This window comes from Nothobranchius furzeri, chromosome 9 (assembly GCF_043380555.1).
Source record: "Nothobranchius furzeri strain GRZ-AD chromosome 9, NfurGRZ-RIMD1, whole genome shotgun sequence".
NCBI classification, from domain to species: Eukaryota; Metazoa; Chordata; class Actinopteri; order Cyprinodontiformes; family Nothobranchiidae; genus Nothobranchius; species Nothobranchius furzeri.
The window spans coordinates 3,564,275-3,587,537 of record NC_091749.1 but is presented as its reverse complement, the minus strand read 5'-3'; the positions used below and the strand labels follow the sequence as shown (position 1 = coordinate 3,587,537).

Here is a 23,263-nt window from a genome sequence, read left to right as displayed (position 1 = left end):
TTTTCAAATGAGGTTTTAAATGATATTTAGTTACATGGTCAGCGCATGTGTTCATTCACTAAATACGTTTTGGAGACGCGGCACGTCCATCTGCTGATTTCTTCCACATTGTAATTGTGCTGACTGACTTTTCGGGCCAGGAGCTGGACAGGGAGTCTCTTCTGAGCGAATCCAGTGACAGTGTCGGACGTGGAAAGCTTCACAAACGAGTCTCATATAGAGAGCGAAACCAAGTGTTCAGTATGAAGCTTTAGTGGGTTTTTTTTGTTTGTTTTTGGCGTAAAACAAGGCTTGCATCTACTCATGACAGCCTTAAAGAAAAGAACTGGAACTTTTACACAACCAGAGTCCCATAAAGTTAAAAAGCATGGCTAATGTCAAACAAGTCATAATAGAAATCTGTGGTCATTTCACTTGTAACCTGCTCATTCTGAGAGGAAAAACAAAAGTATTTCTCTTTTTTACCCAACTTTTTGTAAATAAAACGGGACGGCATGAATGTGAAACAGGCTGCTTTAGTCAGCATTTTCTGTTATCTGGTGTGTGACGCGGCATTGTATTTATGACGTCTTCAGCATGTACAAAAGTATAGAACAGTTTTATTTTTTTTTTCATTTATGTAGCTCACAGAATGGTCTTCAAATCCTACAATGAATTTAGTGTAATGAGCAGGAGGCCTGGATGAGAAGCTCATGGTGCTTCTAAAGCTGTGAGTTGTTAGGGTTAGGGTTAGTGACTCAGAGGAGACCTTCCGTGGTGTAGTCAGCAATGGTACAAATACCTGTACCACAGTCTGATACAGAGTCCGAGAGAAGGGAAGAAGGAACCCAACATTCAAATGGTTTCGTAAAAAACGTGTGAGAGGTTCAATCTGTCAGCCGTCTGGATCGATCCGAAGCTCCTCAGAATCAATGGAACGCTTCGCTAGTCCTATAGTGCTCACTACACACACACACACACACACACACACACACACACACACACACACACACACACACACACACAGCTCTCTGACCAAATTGTCTACTCATGTCAAATCGTAATAATTAAGCAATATTGATCCCAGATTCAATTAACTTCATTAACATGGGTTGTGTGTGTGTGTGTGTGTGTATGTGTGTGTGTGTGTGTGTGTGTGTGTGTGTGTGTGTGTGTAGAATGGTGGAGGAATGAAACTCGAAAAATACACACAAGTGTTCTCACATGGAGTGAACATCTGAGAGCATTTTTAACCAAAATGTCTAAAACATCCCTGCTGCAGATGAGTCTGATGTGTGTGTGTGTGAGTGTGTGTGTGTTCCCTCACACACACACACTCACACAGAGAAAGCTGAGGTGTAAACAGCTCTGACGTGCCGGTGTGTCTGATAGGGCTGTGAAGTGGATATATAAGCGTGATAAAGTGGTTCCTAACATCAGAACATCTGCAGAATGCTGAAAGGTTTCCTCGCTCCATGTGCAGCAGGAACTGGGATGTGATTGGGATTCGTTATCAGGATCTGGTTTGGGCCCTGTGAAGCAGACTGACCTGCAGGGTTCCTATTCAGTTTTTATGAGAAGATCATTCTACCTTCAAACCCTTTTTGTACTACTCTGCATCCGTTTCTCATTCAGCCTGGTTCTTCTGAGCCTGAGATCCAACCTCCTTCTCCACCCTGCTGACAATTCATCTGGACTCTCTCTATCTCTCGTTGCTCTAATTAAAAGAGCACCTGCCTTCCTGGTGTGTTTGGGCTGGGCTCCCACTCCAGTGCGTGTGTGTGTTGTGTGTGTGTGTGTGTGCGTGCGTGTGTGTGTGTGTGTGTGTGTGTGTGTGCGTGCCCTTTGCCGTGATTTTCCACATTCAGATTCTTTCCTCCTCCACATGTGTTCACCCCCTCTTTACCTCCATTTACTCTAAATTCTGCAGAAATATTAGATTTATTTTTATTGTTTTACTGAAACAATAAAAACAAAATTAGAGAACAGGGTGAGGTTTACACAGCTGGTTGATCGAATTAAAGTTATCTATGAAAGAATTATCTGGTGTGATTCAATGCGTCCTGACCTCTAGCCAGGTGGGCCATGAAGGTCTTCGTGCAGAGCACCACAACCACTTCACCAGCAGCGTGTGTGTCTTGTGCGCTGACGTCGTTAGGTCCGTTTTAGGGGGGCTTCAGCCCCCCTAAAATAATCACAAGCCCCCCCTATCATTTTGGTTTATTTTATTTTTTTCAGTTAACTTTTTTTTATTTGTTCACATCTACATGCTCAACACAATCACGACACGTGTAGTTGGTACATGAGTTTTTTAGTCTGAAACAGAAATAATAATGAATGAATATAGAACTACACCGTCGCACACAGGAAGTATCAAAAAAGGACTTCCTCCCCTTCCCGCAGCTTTGTTGACAAGTCAGGGGGCGGGGCGATACAGCAAAACCTTTATATCGTTGAGCAAACCCTGCTCAGCGCTCATGAAAGTCACTCAACATCACATTAGGGTAAGACAGCAACAGCAGCACACCGTTAACATTTCAAGGTTATAGCTCAGACTTCAGAGGGAGGAAAATGCTACCGCACCGACATGCTAATGCTAACTCCGCTAGCATGTTTACATGCCGCAAACCATAATGAAAAGCTTTGATGTCAAGTAAAATGGTCGGAAAACTCCCCTGAAGTGACATGATTAACCAGCCAGCCAGTTCATTGAGTGACTTAGTGCCACCAACTTGAGCGTACAGTAATGAGTCTGCACAAACAGAACCTGCTCTGCGCTTGTGTGCAGGAGCTGCAGCCCGCTCTGTGGGCTCAACTCTGTCTCTGCGCATGCAAATCTCTCCCTGCTCTCCTCAACAAGTAGCCTCTCCAACAGTCAATCACAGACAGCTCTGTTTTATCCAATCAAAGCATGTCCAGGAAATACTGCTTTACAGAAAAACACCCATTTAACAGCTTATTAAACTGCTTTCTGCTGCTGGTTAGCTACCAGTCACCATCCACTGCCTGCAAAATACTTTGTTGTAATTCATGTGTCATGATTAGGGTGACCATATTTGACTTCCAGAAAAGACGCATTGCCCATTCCTAAAACTGTTAAATTGCACTATTTTCAGTTAAAGAGGACTTTTAATTTCAACATATAAAGTGTTTCTTCTCTGTTTGGTCAGACATAAATGATCCCTTGATGTGTAAAAGGAAGTGAACAGTGGAAATGTCCCAGGAAAAGAGGAGGGTTAATCAACCTAATTAAATATAATTATATAAAGTCCTTTTTATCTGAAAAAAGTGCAATTTTCCTGGCAGTATTCCTGGACATGCTTTGATTGCATAATGGAGAGCTCTCTGATTGGCTGGCGGAGAGGCTACATTGCTTTGTAAATATCAAATTGAGCAACAACAGGGAGATTTGTGCAGGCAGAGACGGAGTTGAGCATGCAGAGAGAGGGCTGCACACGACTGCAGAACAGGTGTTACTCTTGCAGATTGATCACTGCACGCTCCAGTTGGTGGCACAAAAATCACTCCACACTAAAAACCTGAATCAGAATATGGCCGAATGTGTATATTATTGACCATTTTTCTATATTATATATTTTTTCTATAATATATATATATTATATTATAGGTACATATATGTATCTATAATATAGTAAACAGGCAGTTTTATATATGTCACATATATTTAAAAGCTATATCAAAACATATATTAAAACCTATATGTTTATATGAATTATTTCCATGTGGGTTGTCAGTTGCTTAATATTTCCTATGTTTACCTATGGTAAAGAAAGGAGATATTGTACTCGTCTAACTTTAACATAAATTTTGGCAGCTTAATGTGACATTATGGACAATGCCATCATCATGAGCAACCAAACATGGGCTATATTAGGCTAACAGTTGTCCATATTCTGTACCATCTATCCACCAATAGCTGTTAATTGTGAGTGAAAACTAAATGGTATAGTAGCATTTGTCTTGGCATTAGAAATTGAAAATGTTTTTCAATGTGTTGGCTAGATGGATATACGAAGATTTTTTAAGAGAGTGAGTGAGGAACAGGAGAGAGACCAGGTGGTTGATGCTGAGGAGATCTGCATGGTCAAGGTCAGTGATCTACAGCGAAAACAGGGGCGAGCGCATCGTTATGAGCATTTACCTGAGCACAAAGTTCCCAAGCAAAATTGAACAGTTTTCTATTTAGGAGTGAACAGATAAGAGACCTTGATAAAAAAAACAACTATAATTATCATCTGACCTGCAACCTTATGTCAAGTTGTATCTGTATAGTTGACTTTCTGTATTATAAGTTCTACTACTTGCTGGATATTTTTATATATACTGTTATTTTGTCTTGTAATAGTTAATTACACACTCCTTTATTACATATCATAGCAGTGTTATTCATATATTAAAACTGTCAACTGCACACTCATTTGGCAGAATAAAAGTTTGACAATTATTCATTTGTTCTTTATTGTCACATTTCAGTAACAGTTATAATTAAACAAGTTGTAATTAAACAAATTAAATAAATGACTACAACATTTCCCCCTGTTAACTGCAGTAGACTGAAATGAATAGCTTTATTTGGAAATATAACATATCTAATTTTTAATGGACTTATATAAAATCTTTCTTCAACATAGACCCCACTAATGAACTAATTAAGTGTTATTTTTTATAAAAAGAAGAGAGAAAATGCACAAAGGTAGGAAAGGAAAAGAAAGTGAAAAAATAATAGGTTTTGTTAAATGTTCTTCAGATGCCATTCCATTTATTTGATAAAGCACATTTAAAAACAGCATGTGAGCTGACCAAAGTGCTGTACAGGGGTAAAAACATATAGGGTTAAAAGAATAATATAAAAGAATAAAACAACTAGAGCAAAACACAAAGAACCAACCATGAGAAGTCAATAAAATCGGTAAAAGAACAGTGTAAATAAACCATCGATAAAATAGCTAGGTAGTAAAAGCAAGAGAGTAAAAGTAAGATAATGAATTAATTGACAAAGTTTTTGCAGGGTGTGACAAAAAACGTTCAAGGTCAAGCTCCTGGGGCTAAGCCCCCCCTATATCTCAATCCTAGTGACGTCCTTGGTCTTGTGTATTTCACCAGCAGCGTGTGTGTCTTGTGTATTTCACCAGCAGTGTGTGTGTCTTGTGTATTTCACCAGCAGCGTGTGTGTCTTGTGTATTTCACCAGCAGCGTGTGTGTCTTGTGTATTTCACCAGCAGCGTGTGTCTCTTGTGTATTTCACCAGCAGCGTGTGTCTCTTGTGTATTTCACCAGCAGTGTGTGTGTGTTGTGTATTTCACCAGCAGCGTGTGTCTCTTGTGTATTTCACCAGCAGCGTGTGTGTCTTGAGTATTTCACCAGCAGCGTGTGTGTCTTGAGTATTTCACCAGCAGCGTGTGTGTCTTGTGTATTTCACCAGCAGCGTGTGTGTCTTGTGTATTTCACCAGCAGCGTGTGTCTATTGTGTATTTCACCAGCAGCGTGTGTGTCTTGTGGATTTCACCAGCAGTGTGTGTGTCTTGTGTATTTCACCAGCAGCGTGTGTTTCTTGTGTATTTCACCAGCAGCGTGTGTCTCTTGTGTATTTCACCAGCAGCGTGTGTCTCTTGTGTATTTCACCAGCAGCGTGTGTCTCTTGTGTATTTCACCAGCAGTGTGTGTCACTTGTGTATTTCACCAGCAGCGTGTGTCTCTTGTGTATTTCACCAGCAGTGTGTGTGTGTTGTGTATTTCACCAGCAGCGTGTGTCTCTTGTGTATTTCACCAGCAGCGTGTGTGTCTTGTGTATTTCACCAGCAGCGTGTGTGTCTTGTGTATTTCACCAGCAGCGTGTGTCTCTTGTGTATTTCACCAGCAGCGTGTGTGTCTTGTGTATTTCACCAGCAGCGTGTGTCTCTTGTGTATTTCACCAGCAGCGTGTGTGTCTTGTGTATTTCACAAGCAGCGTGTGTCTCTTGTGTATTTCACCAGCAGCGTGTGTCTCTTGTGTATTTCACCAGCAGTGTGTGTGTGTTGTGTATTTCACCAGCAGCGTGTGTGTCTTGTGTATTTCACCAGCAGCGTGTGTGTCTTGAGTATTTCACCAGCAGCGTGTGTGTGTTGTGTATTTCACCAGCAGCGTGTGTGTCTTGTGTATTTCACCAGCAGCGTGTGTCTATTGTGTATTTCACCAGCAGCGTGTGTGTCTTGTGGATTTCACCAGCAGTGTGTGTGTCTTGTGTATTTCACCAGCAGCGTGTGTGTCTTGTGTATTTCACCAGCAGCGTGTGTCTCTTGTGTATTTCACCAGCAGCGTGTGTCTCTTGTGTATTTCACCAGCAGTGTGTGTCTCTTGTGTATTTCACCAGCAGTGTGTGTCTCTTGTGTATTTCACCAGCAGCGTGTGTCTCTTGTGTATTTCACCAGCAGTGTGTGTGTGTTGTGTATTTCACCAGCAGCGTGTGTCTCTTGTGTATTTCACCAGCAGCGTGTGTGTCTTGTGTATTTCACCAGCAGCGTGTTTCTCTTGTGTATTTCACCAGCAGCGTGTGTCTCTTGTGTATTTCACCAGCAGCGTGTGTGTCTTGTGTATTTCACCAGCAGCGTGTGTGTCTTGTGTATTTCACCAGCAGCGTGTGTCTCTTGTGTATTTCACCAGCAGCGTGTGTGTCTATTGTGTATTTCACCAGCAGCGTGTGTGTCTTGTGGATTTCACCAGCAGTGTGTGTGTCTTGTGTATTTCACCAGCAGCGTGTGTGTCTTGTGTATTTCACCAGCAGCGTGTGTCTCTTGTGTATTTCACCAGCAGCGTGTGTCTCTTGTGTATTTCACCAGCAGCGTGTGTGTCTTGTGTATTTCACCAGCAGCGTGTGTGTCTTGTGTATTTCACCAGCAGCGTGTGTCTCTTGTGTATTTCACCAGCAGCGTGTGTGTCTTGTGTATTTCACCAGCAGCGTGTGTCTCTTGTGTATTTCACCAGCAGCGTGTGTCTCTTGTGTATTTCACCAGCAGCGTGTGTCTCTTGTGTATTTCACCAGCAGTGTGTGTGTGTTGTGTATTTCACCAGCAGCGTGTGTCTCTTGTGTATTTCACCAGCAGCGTGTGTGTCTTGAGTATTTCACCAGCAGCGTGTGTGTCTTGTGTATTTCACCAGCAGCGTGTGTGTCTTGTGTATTTCACCAGCAGCGTGTGTCTATTGTGTATTTCACCAGCAGCGTGTGTGTCTTGTGGATTTCACCAGCAGTGTGTGTGTCTTGTGTATTTCACCAGCAGCGTGTGTGTCTTGTGTATTTCACCAGCAGCGTGTGTCTCTTGTGTATTTCACCAGCAGCGTGTGTCTCTTGTGTATTTCACCAGCAGTGTGTGTCTCTTGTGTATTTCACCAGCAGTGTGTGTCTCTTGTGTATTTCACCAGCAGCGTGTGTCTCTTGTGTATTTCACCAGCAGTGTGTGTGTGTTGTGTATTTCACCAGCAGCGTGTGTCTCTTGTGTATTTCACCAGCAGCGTGTGTGTCTTGTGTATTTCACCAGCAGCGTGTTTCTCTTGTGTATTTCACCAGCAGCGTGTGTGTCTTGTGTATTTCACCAGCAGCGTGTGTCTCTTGTGTATTTCACCAGCAGCGTGTGTGTCTTGTGTATTTCACCAGCAGCGTGTGTGTCTTGTGTATTTCACCAGCAGCGTGTGTCTCTTGTGTATTTCACCAGCAGCGTGTGTCTCTTGTGTATTTCACCAGCAGCGTGTGTGTCTTGTGTATTTCACCAGCAGCGTGTGTGTCTTGTGTATTTCACCAGCAGCGTGTGTGTCTTGTGTATTTCACCAGCAGCGTGTGTCTATTGTGTATTTCACCAGCAGCGTGTGTGTCTTGTGGATTTCACCAGCAGTGTGTGTGTCTTGTGTATTTCACCAGCAGCGTGTGTCTTGTGTATTTCACCAGCAGCGTGTGTGTGTTGTGTATTTCACCAGCAGCGTGTGTGTCTTGTGTATTTCACCAGCAGCGTGTGTGTCTTGTGTATTTCACCAGCAGCGTGTGTCTTTTGTGTATTTCACCAGCAGCGTGTGTCTCTTGTGTATTTCACCAGCAGCGTGTGTGTGTTGTGTATTTCACCAGCAGCGTGTGTGTCTTGTGTATTTCACCAGCAGCGTGTGTGTCTTGTGTATTTCACCAGCAGCGTGTGTGTCTTGTGTATTTCACCTGCAGCGTGTGTGTCTTGTGTATTTCACCAGCAGCGTGTGTCTCTTGTGTATTTCACCAGCAGCGTGTGTCTCTTGTGTATTTCACCAGCAGCGTGTGTGTCTTGTTTATTTCACCAGCAGCGTGTGTGTCTTGTGTATTTCACCAGCAGCGTGTGTCTCTTGTGTATTTCACCAGCAGCGTGTGTGTCTTGTGTATTTCACCAGCAGCGTGTGTGTCTTGTGTATTTCACCTGCAGCGTGTGTGTCTTGTGTATTTCACCAGCAGCGTGTGTCTCTTGTGTATTTCACCAGCAGCGTGTGTCTCTTGTGTATTTCACCAGCAGCGTGTGTCTCTTGTGTATTTCACCAGCAGTGTGTGTGTCTTGTGTATTTCACCAGCAGCGTGTGTGTCTTGTGTATTTCACCAGCAGCGTGTGTGTCTTGTGTATTTCACCAGCAGCGTGTGTGTCTTGTGTATTTCACCAGCAGCGTGTGTGTCTTGTGTATTTCACCAGCAGCATGTGTGTCTTGTGTATTTCACCAGCAGCGTGTGTGTCTTGTGTATTTCACCAGCAGCGTGTGTCTTTTGTGTATTTCACCAGCAGTGTGTGTCTCTTGTGTATTTCACCAGCAGCGTGTGTGTCTTGTGTATTTCACCAGCAGCGTGTGTGTCTTGTGTATTTCACCAGCAGCGTGTGTCTCTTGTGTATTTCACCAGCAGCGTGTGTCTCTTGTGTATTTCACCAGCAGTGTGTGTGTCTTGTGTATTTCACCAGCAGCGTGTGTGTCTTGTGTATTTCACCAGCAGCGTGTGTCTCTTGTGTATTTCACCAGCAGCGTGTGTCTCTTGTGTATTTCACCAGCAGCGTGTGTCTCTTGTGTATTTCACCAGCAGCGTGTGTCTCTTGTGTATTTCACCAGCAGTGTGTGTCTCTTGTGTATTTCACCAGCAGCGTGTGTGTGTTGTGTATTCCACCAGCAGCGTGTGTGTGTTGTGTATTTCACCAGCAGCGTGTGTGTGTTGTGTATTTCACCAGCAGCGTGTGTGTGTTGTGTATTCCACCAGCAGCGTGTGTGTCTTGTGTATTTCACCAGCAGCGTGTGTGTGTTGTGTATTTCACCAGCAGCGTGTGTGTGTTGTGTATTTCACCAGCAGCGTGTGTGTGTTGTGTATTTCACCAGCAGTGTGTGTGTGTTGTGTATTTCACCAGCAGCGTGTGTGTGTTGTGTATTTCACCAGCAGCGTGTGTGTGTTGTGTATTTCACCAGCAGCGTGTGTGTGTTGTGTATTTCACCAGCAGCGTGTGTGTGTTGTGTATTTCACCAGCAGCGTGTGTGTGTTGTGTATTTCACCAGCAGCGTGTGTGTCTTGTGTATTTCACCAGCAGCGTGTGTGTCTTGTGTATTTCACCAGCAGCGTGTGTGTCTTGTGTATTTCACCAGCAGCGTGTGTGTGTTGTGTATTTCACCAGCATTGTGTGTGTGTTGTGTATTTCACCAGCAGCGTGTGTGTGTTGTGTATTTCACCAGCAGTGTGTGTCTTGTGTATTTCACCAGCAGCGTGTGTGTCTTGTGTATTTCACCAGCAGCGTGTGTGTCTTGTGTATTTCACCTGCAGCGTGTGTGTCTTGTGTATTTCACCAGCAGCGTGTGTGTGTTGTGTATTTCACCAGCAGTGTGTGTCTTGTGTATTTCACCAGCAGCGTGGGTGTCGTGTGTATTTCACCAGCAGCGTGTGTGTCTTGTGTATTTCACCAGCAGCGTGTGTCTTGTGTATTTCACCAGCAGCGTGTGTGTCTTGTGTATTTCACCAGCAGCGTGTGTGTCTTGTGTATTTCACCAGCAGCGTGTGTGTCTTGTGTATTTCACCAGCAGCGTGTGTGTCTTGTGTATTTCACCAGCAGCGTGTGTGTGTTGTGTATTTCACCAGCAGCGTGTGTCTCTTGTGTATTTCACCAGCAGCGTGTGTGTCTTGTGTATTTCACCAGCAGCGTGTGTGTCTTGTGTATTTCACCAGCAGCATGTGTGTGTTGTGTATTTCACCAGCAGCGTGTGTCTCTTGTGTATTTCACCAGCAGCGTGTGTGTCTTGTGTATTTCACCAGCAGCATGTGTGTCTTGTGTATTTCACCAGCAGCGTGTGTGTGTTGTGTATTTCACCAGCAGCGTGTGTGTGTTGTGTATTTCACCAGCAGCGTGTGTGTCTTGTGTATTTCACCAGCAGCGTGTGTGTTTTATGTATTTCACCAGCAGCGTGTGTGTCTTGTGTATTTCACCAGCAGCGTGTGTGTCTTGTGTATTTCACCAGCAGTGTGTGTCTTGTGTATTTCACCAGCAGCGTGTGTGTCTTGTGTATTTCACCAGCAGTGTGTGTGTGTCTTGTGTATTTCACCAGCAGTGTGTGTGTGTGTGTCTTGTGTATTTCACCAGCAGCGTGTGTGTCGTGTGTATTTCACCAGCAGCGTGTGTGTGTTGTGTATTCCACCAGCAGCGTGTGTGTCTTGTGTATTTCACCAGCAGCGTGTGTGTCTTGTGTATTTCACCAGCAGCGTGTGTGTGTTGTGTATTCCACCAGCAGCGTGTGTGTCTTGTGTATTTCACCAGCAGCGTGGGTGTCGTGTGTATTTCACCAGCAGCGTGTGTGTGTTGTGTATTTCACCAGCAGCGTGTGTGTCGTGTGTATTTCACCAGCAGCGTGTGTGTCTTGTGTATTTCACCAGCAGTGTGTGTGTGTGTGTCTTGTGTATTTCACCAGCAGCGTGTGTGTCGTGTGTATTTCACCAGCAGCGTGTGTGTGTTGTGTATTTCACCAGCAGCGTGTGTGTGTTGTGTATTTCACCAGCAGCGTGTGTGTCATGTGTATTTCACCAGCAACGTGTGTGTCTTGTGTATTTCACCAGCAGCGTGTGTGTCTTGTGTATTTCACCAGCAGCGTGTGTGTCTTGTGAATTTCACCAGCAGCATGTGTGTCTTGTGTATTTCACCAGCAGCGTGTGTGTCGTGTGTATTTCACCAGCAGCGTGTGTGTCTTGTGTATTTCACCAGCAGCGTGTGTGTCGTGTGTATTTCACCAGCAGCGTGGGTGTCGTGTGTATTTCACCAGCAGCGTGTGTGTCTTGTGTATTTCACCAGCAGCGTGTGTGTCGTGTGTATTTCACCAGCAGCGTGTGTGTCTTGTGTATTTCACCAGCAACGTGTGTGTCTTGTGTATTTCACCAGCAGCGTGTGTGTCTTGTGTATTTCACCAGCAGCGTGTGTGTCTTGTGTATTTCACCAGCAGCGTGTGTGTCTTGTGTATTTCACCAGCAGCGTGTGGGTGTTGTGTATTTCACCAGCAGCGTGTGTGTCTTGTGTATTTCACCAGCAGCGTGTGTGTCTTGTGTATTTCACCAGCAGCGTGTGTGTCTTGTGTATTTCACCAGCAGCGTGTGTGTCTTGTGAATTTCACCAGCAGCATGGCTGCATTTTCTCAAGTTTTTATTTTTTAAAATCCTAAAACAGACAATTAAACGTTGTAAAGCCATTCAAAATCCAGCTTTCTAATTCTTCCCGTCTTCATTGACTTGTTGTTTTTCTGATGCTTCGTTGCGGTTCTTAAAAGTTGGTCTTTAAATTTGTATCTCCAAAAAAGCGCTGAGTTTCTGTAAAACACCGATTCACACTGTCTCATTTAAGCTACATCATCCTAGTAGTGTTCTGCTTGAGTTTCAGGACTCTCCTCTGTGGTTGACTTTTATTTTTCCCAGACGTTTATCTGGAAGCTTCCAGCAGAGATGACTCACCTGAACAGGTGTTGTTTTATTATTATTTTTATATCAGAACATGTCATTCTGCTCTTCCAGAGGCCATAGACTCTCATCTCTCTTCTGCAGGCGTGTGTTCATGTGGAAGAGTTAGCGCTGAGGCTAATGCTAGCTTATCTCACTTCCTCTGTTCTTCAGATCAGCACTTTTCATTGGCTGGTTCTGGTTAATGATGCTCCAACAGAACTTACATACAGGTTTTTATCCTCCATCACAAACACCTTTTACTTCTTCTGCGATAAACTTTGTCGTTATACATCCTTCCTGAGCAATTCTGGTCTTCATCCCCACCCGCTCTCCACTCTTTGGCTATTTGAAATCAATCACATGACTCTACTGGACGCACTTTAATTTATCAGTAACTGCATTTGCCAAAGCACGGCTAAAGTTGAAAACCAGTTCACCTGTAATAGCAGCAACCATGTTATTAATGTCTACAGTTTTCTGCTTAAACATTTTTGCAGGTTGCACAGATAACACACACACACACACACACACACACACACACGCACGCACACACGCACAGGCTTTGTTTTTCTAATCTGAGGTGCACGTTGTGTTTTAAAGGTGATTTCCCATCGATTCTGGCCTCAACGGGAGCACCAGGCTGCTGTGTTCGCCTGTTTCCTCAGCCAGAACATTGTTCTCTTAAACAGCTGTCGTTTTGGCTGATCCAGAACAGATGGCGTGTACATGTGGGTCTCCTCAGCTGCATGCATGTGCAGGCGGTGAATGTGTCTGTGACACATGAGTGGAGCGAGAGGAAAAGACGTGCAGCTGATGATGCTCTGAACCACCATGAAGACACCAGTCTGTGTTTATTGTCTCCGTGGTGTTAGAACATGCAGGGCAAATATTTTACACAAGCTGGATTTGATACAGCAAAAAAGAAAAACATGAATATGCAGCGTTGATTTGTGACCGCACAGTTTTTAAACGGTAGATAAAAGCACACTTGACATCTTTCAGATGGATCCTTTTTCTTCAACAGAGCGCCGGAGCAGATTGCATGTTCAACAGAGGAATCCAAATGCTCGCCTGAAGGCAAAGTGTTGTTACACTGCAACACTTACAGTACAACCGTGTGTGTGTGTGTGTGTGTGTGTGTGAGAGATGTGCGAGGGGCTCTGGGATATCTGCCTCCATGCATCTGTTTATCCCTCTGCAGTGGTGTATCATCACCGATGGCAACGAAGGGCCTGACAATGACAAAGGCTCTTCTCTGTCTTGCTGCTCATGCAGCACCGGTGCATGCAGGAGTCCACATGAAGAAAGCTCTTGCAGCACGGCGCATGCAGGAGTCCACATGAAGAAAGCTCTTGCAGCACGGCGCATGCAGGAATCCACATGAAGAAAGCTCTTGCAGCACCGGCGCATGCAGGAGTCCACATGAAGAAAGCTCTTGCAGCACCGGCGCATGCAGGAGTCCACATGAAGAAAGCTCTTGCAGCACGGCGCATGCAGGAGTCCACATGAAGAAAGCTCTTGCAGCACGGCGCATGCAGGAGTCCACATGAAGAAAGCTCTTGCAGCACGGCGCATGCAGGAGTCCACATGAAGAAAGCTCTTGCAGCACGGTGCATGCAGGAGTCCACATGAAGAAAGCTCTTGCAGCACGGCGCATGCAGGAGTCCACATGAAGAAAGCTCTTGCAGCACGGCGCATGCAGGAGTCCACATGAAGAAAGCTCTTGCAGCACGGCGCATGCAGGAGTCCACATGAAGAAAGCTCTTGCAGCACGGCGCATGCAGGAGTCCACATGAAGAAAGCTCTTGCAGCACGGCGCATGCAGGAGTCCACATGAAGAAAGCTCTTGCAGCACGGCGCATGCAGGAGTCCACATGAAGAAAGCTCTTGCAGCACGGCGCATGCAGGAGTCCACATGAAGAAAGCTCTTGCAGCACGGCGCATGCAGGAGTCCACATGAAGAAAGCTCTTGCAGCACGGCGCATGCAGGAGTCCACATGAAGAAAGCTCTTGCAGCACCGGCGCATGCAGGAGTCCACATGAAGAAAGCTCTTGCAGCACGGCGCATGCAGGAGTCCACATGAAGAAAGCTCTTGCAGCACGGCGCATGCAGGAGTCCACATGAAGAAAGCTCTTGCAGCACGGCGCATGCAGGAGTCCACATGAAGAAAGCTCTTGCAGCGCTCAGGCAGAGAGGGAAGCTGGCAGCAGCTGGAGTGCTCGGTGTGATGGCACTGGCAGGTTTATAGTGGCAGCCTCCTTTTTCATAAACTTATCTGCAGTTGGTAGACTTTCTGTTTTTGTCCAATTTGCGTTGTCCTTCATTTTTTCCTCACCTCTGTTTAGGCTTTTTCAGAAATTAGGATTTTGAATGATTTTGTCACGTGGCTTATCCATAGGTGTCTGTGTGTGTTTTCAACGTAATGCTAATAAATCGTTTCAGGGGCTTGGCATTGAATGTGTGACTTTGGTCTCTCAGTTCAAACCCTGATGTTTTAATCACCAGCTGCTCACATAAATGCATGACCTGGTTCCTGCAGCGTCTTTAAAATGTGGGTCTTTTAGGCCAGACACGACCAGAGCGAACCACTGGAACCAGTACTTCCATTTACCCCGCTAGCTTGATGGCAAACATGAGACATTAAATCTGACTGTGACTTTCTGTGTCCACCTGGTGGAGGATGTTATACACATAGTGAGTGTCCCAGCTTAATGACAAATTATGAATTATAATCATGATCATGAGCTTTTCCATAATCATGCTGCCCAAAAAGCTCCGAGTTTTCACCGGTGCAGGCGCTGCCACTGGCAGCTTATTCTGTGCTCTTGTTGTTTGAAAACCCAGCTCTAATTGCAAACTGTGAGCATAAATCATTTCTGATCTCACGTTGTTTTGTCCCATTTTATAGACTTATTATCAAAAGAAAACATTCAGAGGTTTACAAAGATTTGTTTGGATGCATATTTCCTCTGTATGATTTCCGTCGTATTATTCTTAAACTAGAGGGATTTGAATATAAATTGAAAGCTGCAAGCCTTCTCCCTGAAGCTAAACTGTAAATAATAACTAAACTTTTTTTTTCTAATCTTTGGTAATTGAAGCAAATGGGTTTTACAGAGGAAGATTTGTCGCAGGCAAGCATACATACATTTTTTTTATTTACGAGGAGGCGAAGGCTGAGCGGTGTAATGAGTGAAAATGCATGCTTAATTTAAATGGCGAGTGTGTCTGTTAGGGAATGCATTAGAGTCTGCAGAAGAAGCGTAAGACATATTAATTGACAGACAGGAACCGCTGTCTCCGAGGTTGATACAAGTAATTTATTACTTCAGAAACGAATGCCACCGCCAGAATGTGCTTCATTAATTTCAAATTTAGTTTTAATTTCAAGCTGTTGCCCCTTGAGAAGAATAAGGTGGCAAGTTCTGTTTGAGGAGGCATTTTCCCCCTCTCTCACTTCATCTTTCTGTCTCCATCCCTCCACATCTCCCTCTTTCTCACTGGCTGATTTTCAGCAGAACAAAGACTTGGGGTTTGGAAGCGGTGAGAGGGAGGGGGCGACGACTAGCAGTAAAACAGCATAAAGTAGTGTTTATCTACTCTGTGGATGCCAAAAGGCACGTTGCCCGTAGGACTAACAGATTTCTGTTTTCTTTCCTCTGAACAGCATACGTCCCTGAAGATGAGAAGGAAGCAGCCCTGTTGGATGAAGATCTAGATGGAGAAGACTCAGCCCAGGAAGGAGAGGAGCCTTCAGCAAAGCTCCTGTGTCAGGACAAGGACTTCTTGTTCAAGGAAAGGCCAGGATCCACTGGCATCCATGACTCCCCCAATGCTGCTGACTTTTCAGGCCAGGAGCTGGACAGTGAGTCTCACCTGAGTGAATCCAGTGACAGAATGTCTGATTTTGAAAGTTCCTCACTTAAAAACGAGGATGATGTCCTCCTTTCTAAAGACCCTTCAAATGTGTTGTCCCCATCCTCTTCTGCCATGATTGCTGCAGCCAGCGCCTCTGTAGGTGGAGACGAGGCTATACTAGTAGCAACAAGCTCCGTGGCTGACAGTCTTGAGAAGATGAAAGCCATTTACACATCCTTCCTGAGCAATTCTTACTGGTCTTCACTAAACCTGAACCTGAGTCAGCCACCGGCAGAAAAACCTCCTCGCAGTCACAGCAGCAGCAGCAGCAGCAGTAGCAGCAGCTGTGGAAGTGGAGGGTATGACTGGCACCAGACCGCCATGGCTAAAACTCTCCAGCAGGCATCCCAGAGTCACCACAACAGACTAAACCTGGTTCAGCATCCGGTCGTGGTGGCTCCGCCTACCACCACAGAACCCAACCTCTTTAGTACGGTCCAGCTTTACCGGCAGAGCTCCAAGCTCTATGGCTCCATATTCACCGGAGCCAGCAAGTTTCGCTGTAAGGACTGTAGTGCAGCATATGACACTCTAGTGGAGCTAACAGTGCACATGAATGAGACGGGCCACTACCGCGACGATAACCACGAGACAGATAGTGAGGGAACCAAGCGCTGGTCCAAACCCAGGAAACGTTCCTTACTAGAGATGGAGGGGAAGGAAGATGCACAAAAGGTGCTAAAGTGTATGTACTGTGGACACTCCTTTGAATCCCTTCAGGACCTGAGCGTCCACATGATTAAGACAAAACACTACCAGAAAGTGCCTCTGAAAGAGCCCGTCACACCAGTGGCAGCTAAAATTATATCCTCTGCCCGAAAGAGAGCCCCGATTGATTTAGACATCCCCAGTTCACCGGACTCAAATGGAGGCACCACACCCAAGCCCACCTCCCTCAGTGACACTAATGACATCCTGCAAAAGGTCGCTAACCCGTACATAACACCCAACCACCGCTATGGACATCAAAATGGTGCCAGCTACGCCTGGCAGTTTGAATCCAGGAAGTCACAGATCCTCAAATGCATGGAGTGTGGCAGCTCTCATGACACGCTACAAGAGCTTACAGCTCACATGATGGTGACGGGACACTTTATTAAAGTTACCAACTCTGCTATAAAGAAAGGAAAACCATTTATGGAGTCCTCCAGCCAAACCCCAACATCCGTTTCAGCAGCTGAAGAAAAGGTGCAGTCAGTTCCCCTGGCTGCCACGACGTTCTCCTCTCCATCTGCCCCAGTCCCTCCTCCCACCAGCATCACACCCACTGCTATGGCTGTGGAAATTAAAAAGGAGGAGAAGGAAGAAGAATGTACTAAAGAACACGTCATGATTCCTCCAAACAACCTCAACGCAGAGAAACGAGCAGGAGGGGAGGAGGCTGTCGAAGAAAAGTTTGATATTTCTTCTAAATACTCGTATCTGACTGAAGAAGATCTGGATGAAAGCCCAAAGGGGGGTCTGGACATTCTCAAGTCTTTGGAGAACACCGTGACCTCAGCCATTAACAAAGCCCAGAATGGAGCTCCCAGCTGGGGTGGGTACCCCAGTATCCATGCTGCCTACCAGCTCCCTAACATAATGAAGCTCTCTCTTGGTGCCTCTGGAAAAAGCTCTCCTCTTAAATATCTGTTCCCTGGAGGGGAGATTTTCTCTGCTGCCAGTAAGAGTCAGCCGCTGGTCTCGTCCCCAAGCCGCCAGACCTCCCCACTGCCCAAAAACAATTTCCATGCAATGGAGGAACTGGTCAAGAAAGTGACAGAGAAAGTGGCTAAAGTAGAGGAGAAATTGAGAGAGCCCAGTGCCATTGTGAGAGATTCTCCTCTGAGACACGCGACACCCTCACCGTGCAACAGCGAGGCAGAAGCAGAGGCGTCGGCCCGAACAGAGTCGCAGACACCCAAGGAGCAGGGAGACTGTAAAACTCCCGAGAATACAGATGTAGCAGAAACAATGCTGGCTACGGAAAATGGAACCGATCACAGGGATTCAAATGGTAACATTTCCAAAAAGGAGATGGTGGAGAACGGACTGGAACCCGCCGCTGTGACATCACCCCTGTCAGCATCCGTGTGTGGCAGCACGGCCATCATTACAGACCATCCGCCTCCAGAACAACCGTTTGTCAACCCTCTCAGCGCCCTGCAGTCAGTAATGAACGTTCACCTGGGGAAGGCTGCCAAACCTGCCATGCCCTCCCTCGACCCCATGAGCATGCTGTTCAAGATGAGCAACAGCCTGGCAGAGAAAGCAGCGGTGGCTTCCTCCACCCCGCCAGCACACACCAAAAAGACTAATAACAACGACCACTTAGAGCGCTACTTCTACCAGCAACATCTAAACAATGACCAACCTATGGACCTCACCAAAGGAAAAAGTACCGACAAAGGCAGCAATGGTGGAACTCTCGGGTCAACAGTTCTGTCTTCCACCATCTCCACACCATCAATCTCTCCATCGTCAGCCATTACCATGGCAAAAGCCTCAGCTGCAGTAGCTTCTTTCATGTCCACCTCTCCGCTGAGAGAAAATGCCCTGTCAGATATCTCTGATATGCTGAGGAACCTCACCGAGAGTCAGGCTTTGTCCAAGTCCTCCACACCCACCAGCCAGTCTGAGCGCTCTGACGTTGAAGGCGCCACACAAGAGGAGACTGAAGAAGTTTCACCTGCTCAGAAACGAAAAGGCCGCCAGTCCAACTGGAACCCTCAACATCTCCTCATACTGCAAGCCCAGTTTGCTTCCAGTTTAAGACAAACAAATGACGGCAAATACATTATGTCTGATCTGAGCCCACAGGAGAGAATGCACATCTCACGCTTCACTGGCCTCTCGATGACGACAATATCCCACTGGCTGGCCAACGTGAAGTACCAGTTGAGACGAACCGGTGGCACAAAGTTCCTGAAGAACTTGGATTCTGGTCACCCAGTGTTCTTCTGCAGTGACTGCGCCTCACAGATCCGCTCACCATCCACCTACGTCAGCCACTTGGAGTCCCATTTAGGCTTTCGTCTGCGAGACTTGGCTAAACTTTCTGGGGAACAGTTGCTGAGTCAGTTATCGCAGCAACACCACCACCGCCACGCAAAGGGACTTTCTGAAAAACTCTTCTCTAATCTCCACCCTTCCAGCCACCCCTTACCCCCCTCCTTACAGGCATCCCTACCCCCTTCACTGCCCATTTCACTGTCCTCGTCTTTAACGTCATTGCCCCCTACTGAGACACCGTCCCCTGATGACGATGACAGTGGGGCAGTCCACCAGTGCAAGCTGTGCAACCGGACTTTTGCAAGTAAGCACGCAGTTAAGCTTCACTTGAGCAAGACTCATGGGAAATCCCCCGAGGACCACCTCATGTTCGTTTGTGAGCCGGACAAACAATAGCACTGGCTGGGGAAAAGGCAGCACTTTTACGACGTGGCTCACGCTGTTTTGCTCTGTCTCTCTCTAGCCTTTCACAGACACACTAAAGAAAGGATTACAAAAAGCGACAGAACTGCACAAAGATGCCATTAAACTACTGCAATGAGTGTTGGCACATGTTTTCCTTTTTATGTTGTACTCGTTTTTGGTTGTTGATTTTTGGATTATGTGTGACATGGACTCACTCTGGCCCAACACACTTAGTTTTACTGATCTTTACAAAAACAGACTTCTCTTTAGATGGTGCAGAGATACAATGAAGGAGACCGGTCCAAACCCATTCTAGGAAGATGGGATGAGTATTTGTGGTGAAAAAAGAATTTGGTTCTTTGATATTTTGGCATTATGGCGGTGTGCTCAGCTGCATGCATGCATACAATTGTTTTGTTAAACATTTTATAATTAAATGTGGTGCACTTTCATTGATTTTTGGTCTTTTCACCTGATTGCTTTTTGTTTCTTTCTTAAAGTGTCTCTTGTTTTGTTTTTAAGCTAGAGGCAGCAGTTAAGATTTAACCCTGTGAGTACATTAAGGCACTTCTGGAACCGTTAAATCAAAATTATTGTTATTATTATTATTATTATTATTATTATTATTATTATTATTCCTGATATCATTTCTCTAATAACCTTTAGTTGAGTCATCTTCTCGACATAACAGAGTCCACCTGTTCAGCCACGTCTGTAACCTTCAGGCCACTCGTCACAGGTTTTGACACATGCGCATGTTGTATGTGTCAAAATGATGTAAACAAAAAAATAATAATAATAATCAAAATATTTTACTTTGGTTGATCAGGGACCTATATTAATTCAGGTCTGTGTAAAATATGTAAATAAAAACATTCAATGAGCTCTTGTCTAAATTATGCATCATTTCTATATTTTTAATTTAAAAGGATTATGACTATTTGCTGGTGCACAGAACATAAAAACATAAACAAACTTGTTTTGCACAATAGTTTTATAAGTGTTACGTAATTGAAAGTATAAAAAGGGAGGTACAAAAAGAGAAACAAAAGGTTCGTCTTTTTTATTCCCACCTTGTGCTCAAAGGGTTAAAGGCTCTTTTCTAGCAGAAACTGCTCTACTGGTGCCCCTGTATGAACACTAAAAGATCTAAAGGTTGAACAGAAAGATGTTGCTTTATGAAGAAATTTTATGTGTAAACTGTTATTTAAAAGCCCTCTTGATTGTATCCTGTTGTTGAATGCCCTTTTGATTGGTCTTATTGATATGTTTTGTTCTAATTCCCCTCCGGAGCTTTATCTTTTTGGGATATGAAAGGTACCCATGGTTACACTAACCTCCTGAGTGACAAGTTCTGCTACATTTTTTGGCAATTCATTTGCTGAAGTAACTGACATCTGCCAGAGAAACAACAACAACAGTAATAAAAATCTTTATGTGTAAAATATTGGCATGTAAACAGCACAGATACTGTTATGCATTCTGTGCCGTAAGTCTTATTTTTTTTTCACTTCATTCTTTGGATTTCTGTTGTTGTTGTTGACAATGAATCCCCATTATATGACTTCGTATAACCTTGTTTTCTACTGCAGCATTAAAAAAGGAAACTGTTTTTTGCAATAATGCGTGTGTACATTCTGTGTGTCATGGCCATCAATTAGGTGTGTGCTGTGCAGTCCCTAATGAGCACATTAGACTGGGAGTGTGTCAGCGTCTGTCTGGGACGGGCTGCAGACTAGTTTAGGGTGAGTGGCAGCAGCAGGGCCGTGTGGGAGACAAACACACACACGCACACAAACACACACACTCACCCGTACACACTCGTATTCATACGTGCAAACAGAAACCATCACTTTTTCACTTCCCTGCATCTCTATTGTCTTCCTGCCGTTAGACTACCAAAATATTGCAAATTCAGGACTGAACTAGTAGCATTTTGCTTCATAAACAGTAACAAGAAGAGCAGGTAGGGCCCAACAAACCATAAAGATGTCTGCAAAAGGATTCCTTCTTGGTTTTGAGGAAAAATCACAAAACCTCAATGCCCTGCACACATACTAGGAGACATTACTGTGATACAGTCAAGAATTTGTTTCATCTGGCCAGTGTACAGTTAACCTGACATAAGAGTCCCCATACCTGACACACACACACGCATGCACGTACGTACTCACACGCTCACACACACAAGGTAAGGAAACGTGTCACAAGTATTGCTAAACTGGACATTATGGGTCATTCAAATATTAATTGCGTACCAGGTTTCACTGCTTTTAGTTCATGTAGCTTCAGAAATGCAATAGTTAAAAGATAAACAGTGAAAACTATTTTATGTCCTGTCGTTAATTCTTAGCTTTAGTAACTTAAAATACAATAAAAACCTTCACACACACAGACAAGCACACATCTGATACTACAGCAACAACATCACAAGTACCAATTCTATAGATTTGTAAATTTTCACACACTTAAGATGCAGTAAAAGCCCGTACATGCACACACACACACACACGCGCACGCACGCACGTGCGCGCACACACACACACACGCATGCACACACACACACATGCACGCACACATACACACACACACACGCATGCACACACACACGCATGCACACACACACACACACACACACACACACACACACACACACACACACGCATACACACACACACACACATGCACACACACACACACACACACACGCACACACACACACACACACACACACACACACACACACACACACACACACACGCATGCACACACACACACACACGCATGCACACACACACACAGACACTTCTCAACAACCAGGTAGAGGGACTTCATCAACGGTGACAAGGTTCCACTGTGTGTGAAAATGTCAGCCTTCAACGGTGCAGCCTGAAGTCTGGCACCGTATTTAAGGTTCTCATTAGCCTCAAAGAAAATATGCATGAGCCTGAAGTGTAAAAAAGCCATTTTCTCTCCTGTCTTCACTTGCAGGAAGCTGGGTCTCGGGCTTATTAAGGTTTGAAACCTGCATGCAGGAGACAGTAGGCGCTGCCACCAGACTGTGCTTTCACACAAACACTGGATCACATTTACAATGTGGACTAAATCCTATCAGTTGCAAGCCAGTGGGTGAATACTACATGACTACTACTGAGGGACGCTAACACACTTATGCAGAAACAACAGATTTACTGAAGAGAAATCCTACCTATAATAAGCTCTGATGGAAAACAAAGTGATTTAAAATAGTGTTTAAGCTCATTTGACTTTGCGTTGATGAAGACAGATTTAGATGACCTCGAGAAACCGTTTATACATGGTATAAGAATTTAATCATCACAATGCATCTGGTCTCAAGAATAGATGAGAGTCAACTTTGGGAGGAATTGGCAACCAAATGGGTAAAGAATAATTTTAGGTTAAAATTTTGACAAGAAAATCTGCATGAAAATAGCAATTTGTCTGCATTGACATGACAAGTCCCACATGGCTCAACCCTTAATGAAACCAGACTTTTAATTACATGCTGTGATTAAACCTTATCCTGTGGTCACTGGTTGAGCAGCATGGACACAACATGGAAGTCCATCAGAGCTACCATTAGTGAGTGCATTGATGAAATCTGCTTGATTTAAAGCAGTCCTAGTCAGATCATGCCAAATTACAGTTCGCAAGAACTACATTATTGAGTTGTAATGATTTATTTTCCTGGAGGTGATTTATTTCTAGTTTAAAGAGCTCCATCCACACAAATGAAAAGTGCAGAGTAACAGGCTTTTAAACTGTCATGAGCTCTTTGTTAGCGCGAGCTAGTTAACAAGCCCCTCCGTGTCTGCCCTCTCAGGAGAGTTTAGGTTTCTGTTGTTCTGGTCCACGTGCCAGGTGCTTTGGTCCTGTTCCGGAAGATGGCAAGACAGAAAGGACAGAGAAGTTCGTGTTTTGGAAAGCAAAGACTGATGGATTGACAGGGAAGAAAAAAGTTGTCTTTGTCAAAAGAGAAAAATCAACATTACCGTTAGAAAAA

The 23,263-nt window shown here is 44.7% G+C and overlaps 1 protein-coding gene across 1 annotated transcript in view; it reads left to right on the top strand.

The window, feature by feature from the left end:
* tshz3b (teashirt zinc finger homeobox 3b) overlaps positions 1-20,851 on the top strand; it is a 60,432-nt gene extending 39,581 nt beyond the window's left edge. The window contains exon 3 of the mRNA XM_015973782.3: positions 15,593-20,851. Coding sequence (XP_015829268.1) covers positions 15,593-19,230 — 3,638 coding nt within the window. The 3' untranslated portion in view covers positions 19,231-20,851. The remainder of the gene's footprint in view (positions 1-15,592) is intronic.
* Positions 20,852-23,263: the final 2,412 nt, after the last annotated feature.